We start from the raw sequence: 21,403 nt of genomic DNA on the forward strand, positions 1-21,403 counted from the left end.
CACAAGGACTGGAACAGAAACGGAACAGATCAGGTACAGGAACACGAACGAGCAGCAACTAAGCACACAACTGGAAGCGTGGAGCCCTGTTGCCAAGGCAAGCTCTGACTGTCAGGAGGACCAGATGTGAGGGGCGGGCGGCGGTGGCATAAGAACATATGAACATAAGAAATTGCCATGCTGGGTCAGACCAAGGGTCCATCAAGCCCAGCATCTTCGCCGTGTTCCAAGGCTCGCCAGCAGCAAGCAGGGCCACGAAGAAGAGAGCATCGCCGGGGAGCTGGGGGCCTGCCCCCGGCAAGGCAACACAATGCCAGGTAAGGAAGGCCAGTCGTGGGCTCTGCGGCCAGCCGGTGTAACAGCCTGTTTAAATAAAAATCTTTTCAGTGATGTCAAACATCTTTGGTTATTCCAATACCCTCATATTCTCAGGAAAAGTACTCCACAGCTCAGATATGGCAATTGAAAAAAGATCTCTCTCTTATTACTCCCTATCGCGCATGTTTCAAAAAGGGAATGTCTAGCAATCCATGCTGTGCAGGTCTTACTTGGCACGTTGGATTATATATTTTCAGCATGACATTTACCCATGGGAAAGAATCCTGATTTCAATAATGAGAATACAAAAATAACAGGACAAGGGCCGACAGACACTGGACAAGACTAGCAGGATAAGGCTGGATAAAACAGATTGGAGAAGGCAAGGCTGGACGAGACAGGTTGGAGAAAGCAAGGCTGGATGAGGCAGGCTAGGCAAGAGGGATACAGGAATGCAGGAACTCGGGAACACAAGAGCAGCACACCATGCACAAGGCAGGAGACCCATTGATGAAGCAATGTTTGGCAGTCCAGGCCGCACATAAATAGTGAGAGCCTGCTGATGTCATCACTAGGCATCACGGGGCTTTTTCCACCACTAGTTCTTTAAGTACAGATGTATGGAGACCCCAGGGAGGAGTAAAATGATGGAGGTGTGCAGACAGAGTCGGAGCCACGTCAGTCGCTAGACCCACCTGATGATGTCTACGTTCCTGCCACTTCGGGAGTGTGAATTGGAGAGAGCGGTTGATCATGGGCCTAACCCGCGGCCAGCCAAATGTAACAGTTCTCATGCTATAAAGTATATGGAATCAAGCAACAAGATAGCTGAGCTGACATTATCATCAGGAAGGTGCCATCATTCCAGCACCCAACAGACACCCTTCAAGCCAGCATTGCCACTGCTAGTATAAGCCGACAAGTTCCGGATAGGGTCCCAGGAACCACACCTAAAACACAGTCTTAAATGCCCCAATCTTTCCATGATATTAATACTAACTGGGTGTCCAAGATTCCCTGGGTGGGGAAGATTATTCTTCTAGGTCTTATGCATTGCTTTAAGTCAAATCTCATGTTACAGTTTATTGTATACAGCAAGGACGATCTCTTTGTTGTAATCAGCAGCAATAATCACACTGGAGACGATTCTGGCTTCCAACATAACATTTACTGTTGAATTATGTAGTTGATGGAAAAATCCTTTATTATCCTTTTATTATTCCTAGAATATGATATACAAACTCCAATTTTTTTCTTTTGATAAATTTGTGACCCTTATCAGTGACTTGTGATGTTCATTAAATGCCAGTTGTCAAATTTAGCTATTCTCCTTTCCAATCAGGTGGTAAGGTTAAATCCATCCCAAATGATGAGGTTATCTCTTTAGTCAATTTGGTGTATTTCATGGAAAAATTACAATTTTCCTACCTCTCCTTTAGTGAAATGAGTAAGAGCAGTCGCAGCTGTCTGCGACCGACAGTCATAACACAGAGGATGTGGTTAAGGCAGTTAGCTTAGCTGGGTTTAAAAATGGTTTGGACAAGTTCCTAGAGAAGTCCATAAACTGCTACTAGTCAAGTTGAATGTCTTAGGGAATAGTCACTGCTTATTTCCGAAATTAGTAGCATGGGATCTATTTAATATTTGGATACTTGCCAGTTACTTGTATCCTGGATTGGCTACTATTGGAAAGAGGATGCTGATGGACCCTCTGCCTGACCTAGTATGGCTACTTCTTATGTTCTTATCTTTGCTCCAGTCCCTGCCATGGGCCTGCATCTCTGTTTTAGCTTCAACAAGCCTACATCTGCTGACGCTGTTCCTGTCCAGCACAGAGAGACTGCACAATGCTTCAATCACTGTCTCTTTATCAGTCTGGTAAGAAAATAGACTCCAACTCCTAATATTGTTGCAAAGGTCAAGAATTGATTCTAAATAATCTGGGGTTAGTTAGCTGGCAGGATCTGCAAATTAACAAAACTGTGCAAGTTTATAAATGATTGATCTGTTGTCATAGTTTAGAAACTGTAAAAGTATCTAATTGGCCTCACTATAGCAATTGATATATATTGTACCCTTGGCAAGAATAAAATCAGTCATTTGTTTAATTTAAATAAAAAGTTATACAGAAATGAGTGAATCTTGACAAACTGAAGAAAGTGCCTTGTTCTGATTCCAGGCCTAAATAAAAGTTACTATAAGAAATAGCAAAATTAATTCTTACCTGATAATTTTCGTTCCTGTAGTACCAAGGATCAGTCCAGACAGTAGGGTTATGTCTCCCTTCCAGCAGGTGGAGTCAGAGGCCAAAGTTCTAAGCACCTCCCATATCCCAGGGTGCCTCCTGTGATCCTCCAGTATTTTGAATAACAAAGCAGAAACTCATGAAGAAGGATAATCAATGACTAGATCAACTATATATATGAATAGAACAAATACAAAACATGAAAAAAAAATAATGTAACAATATTCAGAGCTTCTTAAATCATTGCATAGGAAAAATTTAAAAAGGAAATAAACAATAATCAATAGTGGACTCTCCGGAAAAAAAACTGGGCGGGCGTCTGGACTGATCCTTGGTACTACAGGAACGAAAATTATCAGGTAAGAACTAATTTTCCTTTCCCTGTACGTACCAGGATAAGTCCAGACAATAGGGATGTACCAAAGCTGCCCTAAATGGGGTGGGATCCGGAGAGTCCCGCCTTCAGCACACTACTACCGAAAGAGTCGACGTCTGGAGCATGAACGTCTAAACGATAATGTTTGGTAAAAGTGTGCAAAGATTTCCAAGTCGCCGCTCTACAAATTTCTTGAGGTGAAACACAATGACTCTTGGCCCAAGACGCCGCCTGAGAACGTATTGAATGTGCCTTGAGACCATCAGGAACTGGACGACCGTTACAAATGTATGCTGAAGCAATTGCTTCCTTCAACCACCGTGCAATGGTAGCTTTTGAAGCCTGATAGCCCTTTTTAGGACCGCTCCATAGAACAAAAAGGTGGTCCGAAAAACGAAAGGCATTAGTAATCTCTAAATAACGTAAAAGTACTCAGCGGACATCAAGTCTTTTTAAGTCTCGTGTTTGAGAAGAAGATTTATCCAAATCTGGGAAAGCTGGCAATTCAACAGATTGATTGATATGAAACGAGGAAACTACTTTGGGCAAAAAGGACGGTACTGTACGTAATGATATACCTGAATCAGAAATTCGTAAGAAAGGCTCACGGCAAGACAATGCCTGAATCTCTGAAATGCGCCGAGCAGAACAAATTGACACGAGAAACACTGCCTTGAGTGTTAAGTCCTTCAAAGTTATTCGCTTAAGTGGTTCAAAAGGAGGAGCACAAAGACTACGAAGAACCAAATTCAGATTCCACAATGGACAGATAGCCCGGATTGGTGGTTTCAAATGTTTGACTCCTTTGAGAAAACGGACAACATCCTGATGCATAGCAATAGACACACCATTCTCCTTACCTCTTAAACAGCCAATTGCTGCAACTTGGACGCGGAGCGAATTATAAGCCAGACACTTTTTTTAAACCGTCTTGTAAGAAAGCCAAAATGTCTACGACAGTATGCGCGGAGACAAGCTGGACTTACTACACCAAGCATCAAATACATTCCATACTCTAACATAGGTGAGAGAAGTAGAAGGTTTTCTCGAACTAAGCATGGTGGTGATGACTGAGTCTGGATAGCCTCTCTTTTTTAATTGCCCCCTTTCATAAGCCAGGCCGCTAGACAAAAGTGAAACGCCTGGTCGAAATATACTGGACCCTGTCGAAGGAGGTTGTTGAGGTGGCCTAGGCGGACTGGACCGTCGATCGCTAAGTTGATGAGATCCGCATACCATGGTCTGCGAGGCCATTCTGGAGCAATGAGAATCACCGGACCTTCGTGGTATTCTAATCGTCTCACGACTTTTCCTATTAGTGGCCATGGTGGAAACACATAGAGAAGGATGTCTTTGGGCCAAGGTAGAACCAAGGCATCCACCCCTTCCGCTCCATGTTCTCTCCTTCGACTGTAGAACCGAGCCGCTTTCGTATTGACACGGGTAGCCATCAGATCTAGCCTGGGTGTCCCCCACCTTTGAGTGAGAATGTTCATTGCCTCCCAGGAAAGTTCCCACTCTCTGGGATCTAGATACTGTCGACTGAGGAAGTCTGCTTGAACATTGTCTACTCCTGCTATATGCGATGCCGCTAGCCGGCGTAGATGAGAATCGGCCCAGGTCATTAGCATGTCTGCTTCTATGGCGACAGAGCGACTTTTTGTGCCACCTTGTCTGTCGATGTACGCTGTCGTGGCATTGTCGGAGAGAACCCTCACCGACTGATGTTGAATAAGTGGTAGAAATCTGCGGAGAGCTAGTCGTACCGCTCTGGTTTCCAAATGATTGATGGGCCACTTGGCTTGTGAAGCTGTCCACTGACCTTGTGTCGAATGTGACTGGCATACAGCTCCCCAACCAAAAAGGCTGGCATCCGTTGTCACTAATATTCACTGAGGAGGCTCCAGGTCCATTCCTTCCTGCAAGTGACGCGGTATCAACCACCAATTTAAACTGGACCGAGCCGGCTCCAGAAGGGGTAGAGGAAGATGAAACTCCTCTGACTTGGGGTCCCACCTGGAAAGCAATGCCCTTTGCAAAGGTCTTAGATGTGCAAAAGCCCAGGGGACCATGTCCAGAGTAGATGCCATAGAACCAAGAACCTGTAAATATTCCCATACAGTGGGTAAATTTAGATCCAAAAGGCGACGGACTTGAGACATCAATTTGATCATCCGGTCCTGTGGAAGAAAAACCTTTCCCACAGCCGTATCGAATCGTGCACCCAGAAACTGCAAAACTTGTGTCAGTACTAGATGACTTTTCTTGAAGTTGACTACCCAACCAAGTATATGAAGAAGATGCAAAACTTTTTGGATCGCTAGTTTGCAAAGAGTCTTTGACTTCGCTCGAATGAGCCAATCGTCGAGATAGGGATGAACCAATATCCCTTCTCGTCTGAGTGCTGCTGCAACTACCACCATTACCTTGGTAAATACTCGAGGCGCAGTTGCTAGACCGAACGGAAGAGCCCGAAACTGATAGTGATCGCCCAACACCATGAAACGAAGATATCTCTGGTGGGATTCTTGAACTGGTATATAAAGATAAGCTTCTGACAGATCTAAAGAAGCCAAAAATTCGTTTTTGTGGACGGCCACAATGACTGATCTCAAGGTCTCCATACGGAAATGAGGAACCTGAAGTGACTTGTTTACTTCCTTCAAGTCTAATATTGGACGAAATGTTCCTTCCTTTTTGGGAACAATGAAATAAATGGAGTAACGACCGGTTCGATATTGGGATAGAGGGACCGGAACAATAGCTCCTAAATCCTGCAACTGATGTAAGGTTTGACGAACAAGTTGCTGCTTTAGAAAAGAACCGCTTGGAGATACTAGAAAATGATCCTTTAATGGGCGAGCAAAATCCAAAGCGTAGCCTTGTTTTATAATATTGAGGACCCAATTGTCTGAGGTAATTTTGACCCATTCCCTATGAAAATGTGAGAGAAGTCCTCCTATTTCTGGCACCAAGGAATGGGCCGGCGCACCTTCATTGTGGAGTTTTGGAGGATGGAAAAGTTTGGGACGGCCTCTAAAGGTATTGAACGAACGATAGGAACGAGGTTTATCCTCAGGTAATTTATAAACTTTATCTCCCAAATCCTTAATGAGCTGCTCTATCTCTTTCCCGACGAGTAATGATCCTTTAAAAGGAAAAGAACCCAAGCGAGATTTGGAAGTTGCTTCAGCTGCCCAATGACGAAGCCAAAGAAGTCTCCTTGCAGAAACTGCAGAAGCCATAGAACGAGACGAAGTACGTAATAGGTCATATAATGCATCAGCAGTGTATGCTACTGCTGATTCTAAATGATTGGCTTGCTCAAGTTCTGCTGACGGCAAATCCTGAGAGGTAAGTAATTGTTGGACCCACCGAAGAGTCGCCCTCTGCATTAGATTACTGCACACCACCGCCCGCACACCTAAGCGGATACCTCAAAGATACGCTTAAGAAGAACCTCAAGTTTTCTATCCTGAAAATCCTTTAGAGCAGTGCCTCCAGTTACTGGAATTGTGGTGTGCTTAGCAATAGCAGAAACTGCAGAATTAACCTGAGGGACCTTTAGCAAGTCCAAAAATTCTTGTGGAAGTGGATAAAGTTTATCCATAGCTCTAGTAACCTTAAGACCAGCTTCTGGGAAATCCCATTCTCGAGTAAGCAACTGGAAAAGTTTAGGATGAAAAGGAAAAGATTTAGGCGGAGCCCTAATCCCTGCGAGAACAGGATCCCCAGGAGTGGAATCAGTTACTGGTTGTGGTGCTGGAATTGCCAGTTCCTCTAGTACAAAAGGAATAAGAGGATCTAACTCCTCTTTGTGAAACAATCGCAATACTTGGGGATCATCACCTTCCACCAGCGCTGCTTCCATAACCTCCTCAACAATAGTATCAGCTGATGATCCCAGAAGTGGGTCTTGTAAGTCAGGATCCTGACCCATATTAATTAAATGTGACATAGATTCCTCTGCATGCTTAGGAATCTTAGCAGAGGGTGGCTGATTACCTTCTGTATCTGCTGTAGCCTCCAAATATGCCTTATGCATAAGCAAAATAAATTGTGAAGAAAATGGCTGCTTTAATACCCCCCCCCCCCCCCGGGGGTAAAGAAGGTTGAATACTATCATTTTCGTTCAAACTAGAGTGTTCTGGGGCTAAAATAGGAGGTGATAAACATTCAATGTGCTCCCCTCCGTCCGACCGCGAGCCAACGCGATCGTCGTTTAAATTCAAAATAGCCGCCGCTGCCCCGTTTTCTGCCAGTAAGAGTCAGCTTTGATGGTCCTTCGCCGCCAGAAACGCAGCGAAAGCACAGACTGTCTCTGGAGAGCCGTGCTGCCGGCTCTCCACAGGCAGAACAACAGTAACCGCATGGCATAACAAAAAAAAAATTAATAAGCAGCTCTGGAAAAAGAAAAAACCTGAAATAAATTTTGCTTGTGTCCTTCCCAATATTGAAATTTGCCTTGAACTTAACAGTTGTTTTTTTTTTGTTTTTTTTTTTTTTTAAACTGCTATACAGTTAATGGAGCTTTCTCTTCAGGGGAATGAAACCTCCCTGGAAATCAACAAAAAATCTCTAAGCTCCCTTCAGAGGCATATAAACTTCTCTGGCACTGCAAGGGGGAGGGACCGGCCCACCGGTAAATCCCCTCTTTGCCCGGGAATAATAAAAATCTTCCGGGTGTCAAGGCCAACGGACACAGCTTCAAATTAATTCTAAATTATTATTTTTTTTTTTTTTAAACTTAAGAAGATCTAGTCAAAGATCAGCCAGGGACAAAAACTCCCTTCACTACAAATAAAGGTAAATTTACTCAGCTGACCAAAGTATCAGGACCGCAGGGGATGCCTTCCTTCACCTGCTGGAGTCAGAGGAATACTGGAGGGTCGCAGGAGGCTCCCTGGGATATGGGAGGTGCTTAGAACTTTGGCCTCTGACTCCACCTGCTGGAAGGGAGACACAACCCTACTGTCTGGACCGATCCTGGTACGTACAGGGAACTGTTTTTAGAAGTTGTAGTGGTCTTTCGTACAGATCCAAAAGATCTATTCCTTTGTTTTACTGACTGTGCCAAAGCTATTAATAAAGTAAATCATACTGAACTGGTAGAAAATGTGTAGCACAGATATACCAAAACATGAATTAGGCTAATCATTTATTTATACTGCAGTCAAACTGCTACAGTGAGACCAGCCAGAAACCCTAACATTGAATTAAAATGAGCAGCAAGACAAGAATGCATACGTGGCCTACTTTTATTCGGTTTACAGTTTATAATCTCAGAGTCGGTGGAAGAACTAAAAGTCATAAATAACAAACATTGAATATATTGGTGACAGAACAGTAATGGTTTCTAAGAAAGATCAGCATAGCATTTGTACAACTAGGGCCCCCTGGTCTCCCCCAGTTCTGTGGCTATGGGAAAGAGCCGCAAAATCCAGCATCATTCCCTGCGGGACCGGAAGATCAAGGTCCAAGCCAGCAGTGGCAGTAGTGAAAGGGGCTGGCCCTCACCCCTGTCTCCAGCTGCCACACCCCTCCCCAGTGAGCACCTGGCTTGTTCGCAGCACAACTACAATGGGACTCTCAAGTCACGTCCTTTCCCTCTGTTTCTGGCCCTGGCGTATGCTTTGAACCGCGCAGCCCTGTAGTGTCCCGTGTGGTTCGTAGTTCAACAGCAGCCCCAGGAAGCAGAGGCAGGAGGATGCAGCTTGAAGCACCGCACTGTTGTTGCGCTGCGAACAAGCTGGGATTTGGAGGGTAAAGCAAGGGATGGGGATGTGCAGGGAAAGTGAATGTGGGTTGATCTGGGTGAGTGGAGAGGGATGGAGAAAAGAGAGTGAGTGAGGGTTGTGGGGAGTGAGGGAATGTTTTGAAGGGACCAGGATAATCAGAGGGGCTGTGAATAAGGGGGGGAACAGAGGAGTATGAAGGAAGGAATTGGTATTGAGGGGTGCGAGTGAATCATCCTTCCCTCTCCTGTTCCCAAGCCAGGATCTCTTCTTTCTCCTCCCACTTCCTTAATCCCCCTTACCTCTCCTCCACTCATTCCATTTACATCTATTCCCAGATTCCCTCCATCCTCCCCTCCTCTGTGCCTTTTATTTCCCTCAATCCTCTAGCCCTCCTGCTTGAGATTTCTTCCATTGTCATCTTTTGGAATCCCTCTCTGTCTCTCTCCCTATCCCCCAGATGCCTTTCCCTTTTCTCTATCCCTCTCCTCCCTTCCCAATACCATCACACCATCACTAAGATCCTTTTTTCTCATAAAAAGATCCACAGAACTGTCAGAAAAAGACTGTTTTTATAAAGTAATAACAATTAACATTAATATGGAAATATATGTAATATTATGCAAATTTTCCAGTTAATTGGGAATATAGGGGACATTTCTGGTGCCCCAGGCCCATTACTGTCAGCAGCACACAGGATGAGACAAAAAGAGCAAGATCTTGTTTTGTTTCCACCATCTGTCCTGTGCTGTGCTGCTGGCATTGCTGGGCCGAGTCAGGCTGTCTGGGAGGAGCAAGGAGAAGGTCAAGTGTTCTCTAAGGAGGAGGAGGTGGTAGTGTAGCGTGCCACAGTAGCAGTGGATCGACATCTAACCTCCTGGGCCATTATGGAGAATCGCAAGAGTTGGCATGGCGGCGGCGGCAGCAGGATCAGTATCTATCCTCTCAGGCCATTAGGAAGGATCGATAGTGTCTCAGCAAGGCTCACTAAATTGAGGAGAAGGTACTGCAGTGCTGCTAACAGGGAAGTTTGGGGGGGGGGGGGGGGGTAGGGAGGAGAGGAGGCCCCGGTTTCCTTTGAGACTGCAGGGGACTCAGGCGAGAGGTGACAGACTCTCAATCCCACCCCTCTCAGTCCTCAGGACACTCACTCTGAATTTTAGACTCCAGGGCTGAGAGCAAGACTACTGGGGCCCTGAGAAAGGGGGCTGAAAATGAGACTACTTGGGTCTTAGGAGAAGGGGCTGAGAGAGATTCCTGGGGATGGGACGTAAGAGAAGGGTCTGAGTGACAATCTCAGGATGACTGGAAATTATCATCAATTTCTGGGTATGGAGAGTGAGGAATTTTTAAATTCTTATTGTTATAATCATTGGTATCTGCTGTTTTGAAATATTTTACTGGTGTTAGGAAATTTAAAAAAATTTGATTTGGATGTTCTATTTGGCAGCTGTCCTGAAATATTCATTTAATGACTATGGTTTTATTATTATGATTTATATTGGAGAAATTACTTACCTGATAATTTCATTTTCCTTAGTGTAGACAGATGGACTCAGGACCAATGGGTATAGTGTACTCCTGAAAGCAGTTGGAGACAGATCAGATTTCAATCTGACATCAGCCCCTAATATATATACCCCTGCAGGAAGTGCAGCTCTTCAGTATTCTCCTCAAAAAGCATTGTGGATATACTATGACTGACTAATTTGATTAACCAAGTTATAAAGTTATTCAAGTTAAACTTTATAACATGATTAACTTGAACAGGTTGGAACAACTATAGCTGGAGACCACCAGTGTACTCAAGCGGAAAGCATCGACAGCCGCTAGGGTGGGTGCCCTAGGTGAATGAAAACATGGCTTACTCTTGAATCATTCGAAATTCCATGTGTAACGGCAGCCAAGGGTGGGATGCTGAGTTCATCTGTCTACACTAAGGACAACTAAAAGTTATCAGGTAAGTAATTTCTCCATTTCCTAGTATGTAGCAGATGGACTCAGGACCAATGGGATGTATAAAAGCTACTCCCAAACCAGGTGGGAGGCTGTCCGTGACCCACCTAGTACTACCCTTGCAAATACAGTGTCCTCCTGAGCCTGACCATCCAGACGGTAGAATCTGGAGAAGGTGTGGATGGAGGACCATATCGCCACTCTGCAGATCTCAGCAGGTGACAGCTGCCAGAGCTACCAGAGCCCAGGATACTGCCTGGGCTCTGGTAGAATGGGCCTGGACCTGTAGAGGCGGAGGTTTGCCTGCTTCTACGTAGGCCGCCTTGATGACTTCCTTGATCCAGCAGCCTATGGTTGCCCATGAGGCCACTTCCCCTTATCTCTTCCCGCTGTGAAGGACGAAAAGGTGGTCTGTGTTGCGTACAGGTTCCGACATTTCCAGGTATCTGGACAGGAGTCTGCCTATATTGAGGTGGCATAGACTACAAGCTTCTTCTGAATTCTTCAAGTCATCCAGCGATGGTAGCGAGATGGTTTGGTTAAGATGGAAGTGTGATACTACCTTGGGAAGAAACGAAGGGACAGTGCGTAGCTCGATGGATCCAAGGTTGAGCCTGAGGAACGGCTCACGGCAGGACAGTGCTTGTAGATCTGAGATGCGGCAGGCTGAGCAAACTGCCACCAGAAAGGCTACCTTTAAAGTGAACAGACCTCTCGAGATTCCTGCTAGGAAATCCAGGACCAGGTTGATATTCCACACAGAGGTACCTGCCACTTTAGTGGTGGGCGGATGTGTTTGACTCCTTTCAGGAAACAAGACACATCCGGCTGAGAAGCTATGCTGTCACCCCCGCTCTTGGGACCGTAGAATGACAATGCGGCCACCTGTACCTTGACAGAGTTGAGGGACAGCCCCTTCTGTAGCCCATTCTGTAAGAATTCCAGGATCACGGAAACTTTAGTTGAGCGTGGCTTGAAGTCATGGTCTTCGCACCAGGCTTCAAAAACTCTCCAAATCCTTATGTACGTTAGAGATGTGGAGAACTTGCGTACTCTGAGCAGGATGTAGATTACAGCCCCCGCGTATCTGCTCTATTTCTCAGGCAAGCCTTCTCAATGGCCAGGCCATAAGAGAGAATTGAGCTAGATCCTTCTGGAGGTATCAGGCCTTGTTGGAGCAGGTCTCTGTGTGGAGGCAGTGGTAGGGGGTTCCCTGCCAGTAGTCTGCTCATGTCGGCATACCATGGTCTTCTTGGCCAGTCCAGGGCCATCAGAAGAACTAGTTCCCTGTGCAGCTGTATCTTGTGAATGATTGCACCCAGTAGGGGCCACGGTGGGAAAGTATATAATAGGGGCCCTTGTGGCCAGGTCTGTACCAGGGCAGCGATCCCCTGGGACTGAGGTTCCCACCTGTGGCTGAAGTACCTGGGAACTTGGGCGTTGGACCAGTTTGCCAGAAGGTCCATGTCTGGTGTCCCCCACTGGTTCACTATCAGTTGGAACGCTGTAGACGACAGCTTCCATTCTCCTGGGTCTAGACTGTCCCTGCTGAGGTAGTCCACCATGATGTTGTCTTTCCCGGCGATGTGGACAGACGAGATCTCTTGGAGGTTTGCTTCCGCCCAGGTCATTAGGGGGTCTATTTCCAGAGACACTTGTTGGCTTCTGGTTCCCCGCTGCCGGTTGATGTAGGCCACTGTTGTGGCGTTGTCTGACATTATTCTGACCGCTTTGTCTCGGAGTCTGTGGGCGAAGCGTAGGCAGGCTAGTCTGACTGCCCAAGCTTCTAGGCAGTTGATGTTCCATCCCGACTCTCCTGCGTTCCACTGCCCTTGGGCGGTTAATTCCTCGGCGTGAGCTCCCCATCCTCGTAGGCTGGCGTCTGTGGTGAGCAGGGTCCTGGTTGGGGAGGATAGTCTTGTTCCCTGGCTCAGGTGGCTGGCCAGTAGCCACCACTGTAGCTGGGTCCGAACCCTGCCCGGGAGTGAGACGTATGGCATAGTTCTGAGACAGTGGATTCCATCGTCATAGAAGTGAGCATTGCAGGGCTCTCATGTGAGCTCACACCCATGGTACTACTTCCAGTGTGGATGCCATCAGACCAAGGACTTGTAGGTAATCCCATGCTGTGGGGCAAGGTTCGCTCAGACTTTGTAACCTGTTCCAGTTTTGATCTCCTTGTGGGAGTCAGGCTGACCTTGTCATCTTTGGTGTCGAATCGGACTCCTAGGTACTCTAGAGACTGTGAGGGCTGCAGCCAACTTATTTTTTGTGTTGACCACCCATCCTAGGCTCTCCAGTAGAGTTTTGACTGTTGGTTGCTTGGCGGCTTTCCTCTGGGGATTTCGCCCTGATCAGCCAATCGTCTAGGTAAAGATGTAAGAAGATTCCTTCCTTCATGTTGCCGCCACCACCACCACCACCCACTATGATCTTTGTGAATGTCCGGGGTGCTGTGGCTAACCTGAAGGGTAGTGCTCGGAACTGGTAGTGACGGTCCAGGATTTTGAAGCATAGATAGCGCTGTGTTCCTGATGAATTGGGATGTGTAGGTAGGCCTCCGAAAGATCCAGGTATGTGAGAATCTCTCCTGGTTGTACTGCCCTTATTACGGAGCATAGGGTTTCCATGCGGAAGCGGGGAATCCTCAGGTGGCAGTTGACCGACTTGAGGTCCAGGATGGGCCTGAACGTCCCCTCGTTCTTGGGGACGATAAAATAAATGGAATAATGCCCGGTATTTATTTCTTGTGGAGGCACTGGGGTTATGGCCTAGAGGGCCAGTGGCCTGGTTAATGTAGCTTCCACTGCTACCCTCTTGGTGAGGTTGTGGCAGGGGGACTCCATGAACTTGTCCGGAGGGGTTTGTAGAAAATCCAGATAGTACCCCACCTGAATGATGGCTAGGACCTACGTGTCCGAAGTTCTCTCGATCCATCTGTGGTAGAATAGGGCTAGTCTGCCCCCTATGGCTTCTTCCCTTGGAAGGTTTGGCTGAATCTCATTGTGGGGTATGGCTGGGGCCTGTATCAGAGCTGGTTCCCCTCTTGTTGTGCTTAGTCTGAAAGGACTGGTTCCTGCCTGTAGGGCGGGGTGCTTGCTAGTTTCTGTATGGATTGAAGCACTGTGAACCTCTGCCCCTGGAGGGCCGAGGGAAGGGTCGCTGGTTCCTCTTCATCCTGTCCTCCGGTAGGTGTGGCAATGGGGACTCGCCCCATTTGTTGGCCAGTTTCTCTAGCTCACTGCCGAACAGGAGGGATCCTTTGAAGAGCATCCTTGTGAGGCGAGTTTTGGAAGATGTGTCAGCCAACCAGCTTCAGAGTCAGAGTTGCCTCCTGGCAGCCACCGCAGATGACACTCCTCTGGCCACCGTGCGCACCAGATCGGAAGCAGCGTCCGCAAGGAATGACACTGCTGGTTCCATGACTTCTCCAGGGGTGTTGCTCCTGCTCTGAGATAAGCAGGCACGTGTCACTACGGTGCAGCAGTCTGCTATTTGTAGGGACATAGCGACTACATAAAAAGACTGTTTAAGGATGGATTCCCGATGCCGGTCATGTGCATCTTTGAGCGCTGCTCCTCCTTCCACTGGGATAGTAGTGTGCTTCGAGACCGCATAGACAATGGCATCAACTCTTGAGCATGTAAGAAGATCTTTGGCCGCTGGGTCCAGGGGGTACATGGCTGCCATAGCTGGTTCTCCTTTGAATGTGGACTCTGGAGCGCTCCATTCCAGGTCAATTAGCTGCTGGACAGCTTGTAACAGTGGGAAATGGCAGGAGGTCTGATGGAGGCCCTCCAGTAGGGGATTTGGCTTGGGGGGCGCCCCCCCGAAGCATCTGGGCCCGGAATAGCGAGCTCCCTCAGGCTGTGGGTGACCAGGTCAGGGAGCTCATCCTTAGTGAAAAAGCATCTCATGGTTCGGTGAGGCTCTGTCCCCAGGGGGAGTTCCCCCTCTTCTAGGGGCTCTGCTTCCTCTTCAGAATTGTCCGTGTCCCCATAGGTGGGGCTCCTGGGCTGTGGAAACCTTTATGCCCTGGGCCCCTCAAGGCCTTGACAAAGGTCCTCTGGTGGAGGATGTGGCTGGTCAGCCAGTGGTACCATTTGCATGTGAACAAAGGTGTGTAGCCCTTTGAAGAACTCCACCCATGAGATAGACGCTGGATCCAAGCTGAAGGGCGTTTGGTCCCTGGGTGGGGGTGTCCCACTGGTATTTGCAAGGTCCAGGGTACCCACTGAGGAACTATTACTTGGCCCTGAGTGGGACTGGCCCTGGGCTGGGTCTCCCACGGCCTCCTCACTTTGTGCGGCTCTGATATGGCATGCTGGGCAGAGATGTTTCTGGTGGTGCCATGGTTGTCTGTGTGTAAACCCTTATGTGCTCCGGCACGTCTAGGTGTGCGTGTGGGTTGTGTGTGCAAGTCGTGGTTATGTGCTTAGCCCGGTAAGCACGCTGCCCTTGTGCGTGTAACTTATGCGTACATGTAATTTGTGAGCCTAAGTAAATTTGTGTGTCTGGCCCGAGGCTACGAGCGGAGCGGCGAATAGGGCCAAGATGGCGACCGCGACCACGTGGGCAATATGGCAACTACATCGGAGGGTCTCCACGTGGGTAGACCCTTGGATCTAACCGGGGCCTGGCCCTGCTAGGGCGGATCAACCCGGCAGCACTGGTCCCAGCTGGCGACCTGTGTGACTCCTCGAACCTACCTTACCTTGTCTTTAGCGTTTCCCGGTTTCGTTCTGGGCGGTCTCTGGCTGCGGGGGGAAGAGGGCAAATACCTTCACCGCCGCGCTCGAGGGGGTACCCGCTGCCTCAGCCGCGCCCGGGATCAGGGGCTAGGTCCTCGCTGCAATTCGGCCGCTGGACCGAGGGACCATGGAAATCACCTCAGGAAATCTCAAATGGGGGAGGGACCCGAGGGTATCACCGCAGGAGAGCAGGGCTCGTCTTCAGAGGTAGGTTTCGTCTTCAAATTTGGGTTTTCTTCTTGAATTGGTTCTAATGCTGCGAGAGCATGCAGATATAGTCCCTAACTGCCATGGGGATGGAAAATACTGAAGAGCTGCACTTCCTGCAGGAGTATATGTACTAGGGGCTGATGTCAGATTGAAATCTGACCCGTCTCCAACTGCTATCAGGAGTACACTATACCCATTGGTCCTGAGTCCATCTGCTACACACTAGGAAACTCTTGATTGTTTTATGAGGAAAGGTGGTGATTTCTCTTTTTATATTGTTGCACTGTGTTGTGCTGGAGGTGGACTCTTGGGCAGAGGTGGGGTTGGTGCTACCTGTAGGAGGGATCATATGAGTCCCCACCATCAGCAGGCAGAGTGGGCTGAAGGGCGGAGGCCAGCTGGTACTTCACCAATACCAGCCCTCATTTCCCATGGGTTGAGCCTTTGGGTACTGGGGCCAGTTGGATTTAGGTGGGCCTCTGTATGTTGTTCATGAAGGATCAGGTGGTCAGCCCAGAGTCAGCAATAGTGGAAAGAAGTCTGTACTGGATGAGGTGGAGTCCTGGAGACCCGAGCGCCAATAGAACCAAAGTCAGACAGGGGGCACCCGAGCAAGAGCAGGCCAAAGCCTGAATAGGCCAAGTCCAGGATGTAGACTGAAGAAGTGTCGTAGTGAAGCTGGAGTCAGTGCTGGCTGCAATCAAGAAGCATTGGCAAGGAGAAGCTGAGGTCTGGATGAGGAGAGAGTCAATGGCCTAGTCAGGCAATGCAGGGGTCTGAGCTTGGAGAGAGTCAATGGTGTGGTCAGGCAAAGCAAATATACCTCCCCTCAGCTGTCTTCTCCAAACTGAAGAGCCCTTACTTAGCCTTTCCTCAGCAGGGAATCTGCACCTTTTCTAATTCTGCTACATCTTTTTTTTCAGGTGTGGTTACCAGAACTGCACACAATACTCAAGGTGTGGTAACACCATGGAGCAATAGAAAGACATGCTATTGTTTTATTCTCCATGCCTTTTCTAAGGATGCCTAGCATTCTATTTACTTTCTTGGCTAGCACCCACTGCACAGAGAATTTCAACTTTATCAAGAATGAGCCATGGTGACTTCAGTGACTCATTTGAGGGCCAGTCCTAGTCAAGACATCTGCAAAACTGCTACTTGAGTTGTCTAACACTGCACAGAACGTGTCCTAAGGTACTCTTTTCTGGACAGTGTCTAGTCCAGGGTTTTCCCAACCACTGCGACTTAAGCCTTTATCAGATGTGCCATGGGAAGGATCACCATTTCCTAAGGCTCAGGTCCAGATCAACACCTGAGCTCTACTCTCAGTACCTTGCAACAAGAGGCACAAGTGATGACTTGAGACAGCAGTTCCTTCGAGCATGTATAGTTATCCATGCCTTTCCATTCTAGCTACAGTGTGAATGTCAGTGTATAGAAATTGACAGCTGGGCCCCCACCTTGTGCAGCATGAAGTACCTCATCCACTTCTTTGCCTGAGCCTCCTCCAAGCCTCTTATCCCCAAGGCTGAGTGAAATTATGCATGGGGCCCTGGGTGTCTCACTGTGGCATATCTGGCAGCTGCAGTAACAAGAGGCAGCAGCCTACATTGCACTATTTTTGTCCAGAGAGCTAGAGTCTGATAGTAGGGCAGTCTGTACATAGTGAAGAACAGAATGGGACAGAAGAGTGTGGGGAAGAGTAGGAGCAAGTGGATAATATGCACCTCAATTTTGTTGGAACACTTCCAAACTAAGGAAGTGTATGTATAACCTCATTTTGAATTGTGTTCAGATTTGTATTTGTTAAACAAAACCCACACTATACAAAATATGCTATTCAACAGCAAACTTTATTTCTCCCACAAGTGGGAAAGATACTGTAATTTGTATAACTGCTTAATGATTACAAGTTTTACTCCTATAAAGCCACATTGGTCAAGTAATTCCTGAACAGAAAGTTAACATGGATACAGTTGCACATTTAGAAATAAATGGTCCAAGAACTTTGAAAAAGCAGCTTTCAACATTGCCAGTTAAGGTGCACAAGTGGAGAGAAGGAAAACCAAGTACTCGCCACTGTCACCAATTAGTAAGCATTTTGATTCTAAACAGCAAGGTGTCCATAAAGGTGATTGAAATTTCAAACTCTATCCAGTTCTTAAGCCTTGCTTAGTGCCACAGCAGAAAACCGAACCTCTCCTTTCTCACGGCTTGTAAACTGTCTGCAGATCTTAGCAGCATCCTGCAAGCAAACAATTTTAAGTTACCTGCATTTTTAATAGGAAAGTAGTTACAGCTAAAATAAGCATTTTCTTATAAAATAGTGAATTTTGTCAAAAGGTAAATAATGAAAATGCTATTATCTGGATTGCTGTAATTCTGTTATTGAAGTTACATGATTGATTTACAAGTTCATTGCAGGGTTTATGTTACAAGGTGTATAGGCTACACCTGAAGCATAAGTTTCCATTCATGTTGTAAATGCACAGTGAATAGGTTCTAATAAGTTACTATTACTATTGAGTTGCTAGTCAAAGTGATAGGAAAATTAGGTTCTTACCTTTGCTAATTTTCGTTCCTGTAGTACCATGGATCAGTCCAGACAGCTGGGTTATGCCTCCCCTCCAGCAGATGGAGTCAGAGAGAAAACTGAAAGCACCCCCTAGATATACTAGTGTGCCACCTGCGATCCCTCAGTATATGCGATATCAAAGCAGAAGTACAAAACTAACCATCGCAAATGCCACCCCCAATAAATTTCCATAATCGAACGGATTGTAGTGCAAACTCGAGGTCAGATCAAATAGTAACCTCCATGAACACAGACAAACAAACAGAACAGCAGGTTGTAACATCTACAGAAAACACTGACAACCATACAGTGAAGAACAAACACTTCATCCTTGGTGTGGAAAACCACCTGGAAATATAAGAACACGAGCGGACTCCCAGAACACCGTGGGCGGGCGTCTGGACTGATCCATGGTACTACAGGAACGAAAATTAGCAAAGGTAAGAACCTAATTTTCCTTTCCCTGTACGTACCAGGATCAGTCCAGACAGCTGGGATGTACCCAAGCCGCCTCAACTGGGGTGGGACCCTGAGAGTCCCGCTCGAATCACGCTGCTACCAAACGACTGCGAGGACGGACCCCTGACATCCAGGCGATAGTGCCTGGCAAACGTATGCCAAGATTTCCAAGTGGCCGCCCTACATATCTCCTGGGAAGAGACCAAACGATTCTCAGCCCACGAAGTCGCCTGAGCACGCAACGAATGAGCCTTAAGCCCATCCGGAACAGGCTTACCGCAGCTAATGTAGGTGGATGCAATGGCCCCCTTCAACCATCGGGCAATTGTAGCCTTAGACGCCTGAAGACCCTTCTTGGGCCCATTCCACAACACGAAGAGATGATCCGACTTTCGAAAATCATTAGTAACCTCCAAATAGCGCAGGAGAATTCGCCGGACGTCCAGGCGCCGCAAGTCCTTACCTTGGGGAGACCGCAAGTCCTCCGCCGAAAAGGAGGGTAGCTCAACCGTCTGGTTGACATGAAACGCCGAGACCACCTTAGGAAGAAAGGACGGCACGGTCCGTAAGGAAACTCCCGAATCAGAAATACGCAAGAACGGTTCTCTGCAAGAAAGAGCCTGAAGCTCCGACACCCTCCGAGCCGAGGAGATAGCCACAAGAAAAACCGCCTTGAGGGTCAGATCCTTCAACGAAGCCGAATGAATAGGCTCAAACGGAGCCGCACACAAACCACGGAGTACCAAATTCAAGTTCCAGGAAGGACAGGGAAGCCTAAGAGGAGGACGCAAGCTCCTAACTCCTCGCAAGAACCGAGCGACATCTGGGTGACACGCAAGGGAGGACCCTTCCAGCTGACCTCTCAAGCATCCCAGAGCCGCCACCTGAACGCGAAGCGAATTATACGCCAAACCCTTCGACAGGCCCCCCTGTAAGAACATGAGGATCTGAGGAACGGTCGAACGCTTAGGCGCAATACCCAAACCAGCGCACCAATCATGGAAAACCTCCCAAACCCTAGCATAAGCGAGTGTAGTAGAAGACCGACGTGCTCGAAGCAGGGTAGACACCACCGCATCCGAATAACCTCTCTTCCTCAACTGCTTCCGCTCATAAGCCAAGCCGCCAGACAAAAGCGATCCGCCAGTTCGAAAACTACCGGACCCTGACGCAGGAGATTGGGAAGATGACCTAACCGTAGAGGGCCGTCCACCGCCAGGTTGACGAGATCTGCGAACCACGGCCGACGCGGCCACTCCGGAGCCACGAGAATTACCGGACCTTGATGGGACTCTATGCGTCGTAACACCTTCCCCACCAGGGGCCATGGTGGAAACACGTACAGAAGAATGCGACGGGGCCACGGAAGTACCAGCGCATCCACCCCCTCCGACGCGTGCTCTCTTCTTCGACTGAAGAAACGCGCCGCCTTCGCATTTATCCGAGTCGCCATGAGATCCAAGTGCGGAGTCCCCCACCGCCGAGTGATGAGACCCATCGCCTCCGGGGAAAGCTCCCATTCTCCGGGATCCAGACGTCGTCGACTGAGGTAGTCTGCCTGAACGTTGTCCACGCCCGCAATGTGGGAGGCCGCTAGCCGCGACACGTGGCGTTCCGCCCAGGCCATCAACAATGCAGCCTCTGTCGCCACCGCACGACTTTTCGTGCCTCCTTGTCGATTTATGTACGCCACTGTGGTCGCGTTGTCCGACAGAATCCGTACCGACCGGCCGCTTACCATGGGAAGTAGGCGACTCAAGGCCAGACGTACCGCCCTGGTTTCCAAGCGGTTGATGGACCAAGTGGACTGGCGCGCCGTCCAGGTGCCCTGAACAGCTCGGGATTGGCAGACCGCCCCCCAGCCGGCAAGACTGGCATCCGTTGTCACCACCGTCCAAGATGGGGGTTCCAGGGTCACTCCTTGGAGCAGGTTGTCCGGATTGAGCCACCAGGCGAGACTGGATCGGGCCTCCTCCAGTAGAGGGAGCTCCAGACCAAAATCCTCTGATCTGGGATCCCAACGAGATAGCAGAGATCTCTGTAAGGGCCGCATATGCGCAAAAGCCCATTGCACCATCTCCATAGTAGATACCATATGCCCAATGAGCTGTAAATGATCCCGCACCGTGGGAGTCGTGAGAGCCAGCAGGCGCCGTACCAGTGTCATGAGATTGAGCATGCGCTGATGAGGAAGAAAAACCTTGCCCACCAAGGTATCGAATCGCGCGCCCAAAAACTCCAGTTGTTGGGTCGGCTCGAGTCTGCTCTTCGCGAAGTTGACTACCCAACCCAACGACTGAAGTTGACGCACTACCAGGGAAACTGCCCGTTTGCAAGCCGCATGCGACTTTGCCCGGATGAGTCAATCGTCGAGGTAAGGGTGCACGAGTACTCCCTACCGACGAAGAGAAGCCGCGACCAAGACGAGCACCTTGGTGAACACTCGCGGCGCGGTGGCCAGACCGAAAGGAAGGGCACAAAACTGATAGTGGGACCCTAGCACCATGAAGCGTAGGAACCTTTGATGCCGCTCTCGGATACCAATGTGGAGATAAGCCTCCGTCAAGTCCAAAGAAGCCAAATATTCTCCCTTGTGGACGGCCGCAATAACAGACCGTGGAGTCTCCATCCGAAAGCGAGGCACTCGCAAGGCCTTGTTCACGCCTTTGAGATCCAGGATCGGTCGGAAGGTACCCTCCTTTTTGGGAACCAGAAAATAAATGGAATACCGACCCGTCCGAAGCTGGCCCGGTGGGACCGGGATCACCGCCCCCAGAG

At 48.4% G+C, this 21,403-nt stretch overlaps 1 protein-coding gene across 1 annotated transcript in view; it reads right to left on the reverse strand.

The window, feature by feature from the left end:
* Nucleotides 1–17,425: 17,425 nt before the first annotated feature.
* Nucleotides 17,426–21,403, reverse strand: part of UCHL1 (ubiquitin C-terminal hydrolase L1) — an 89,604-nt gene continuing 85,626 nt past the window's right edge. Inside the window, exon 9 of the mRNA XM_029588864.1 lies at nucleotides 17,426–17,836. Within this exon, the coding sequence (XP_029444724.1) occupies nucleotides 17,753–17,836 (84 nt within the window). The 3' untranslated portion in view covers nucleotides 17,426–17,752. The remainder of the gene's footprint in view (nucleotides 17,837–21,403) is intronic.

The sequence above is a fragment of the Rhinatrema bivittatum genome, chromosome 1, assembly GCF_901001135.1.
Source record: "Rhinatrema bivittatum chromosome 1, aRhiBiv1.1, whole genome shotgun sequence".
Classification (NCBI taxonomy): Eukaryota; Metazoa; Chordata; class Amphibia; order Gymnophiona; family Rhinatrematidae; genus Rhinatrema; species Rhinatrema bivittatum.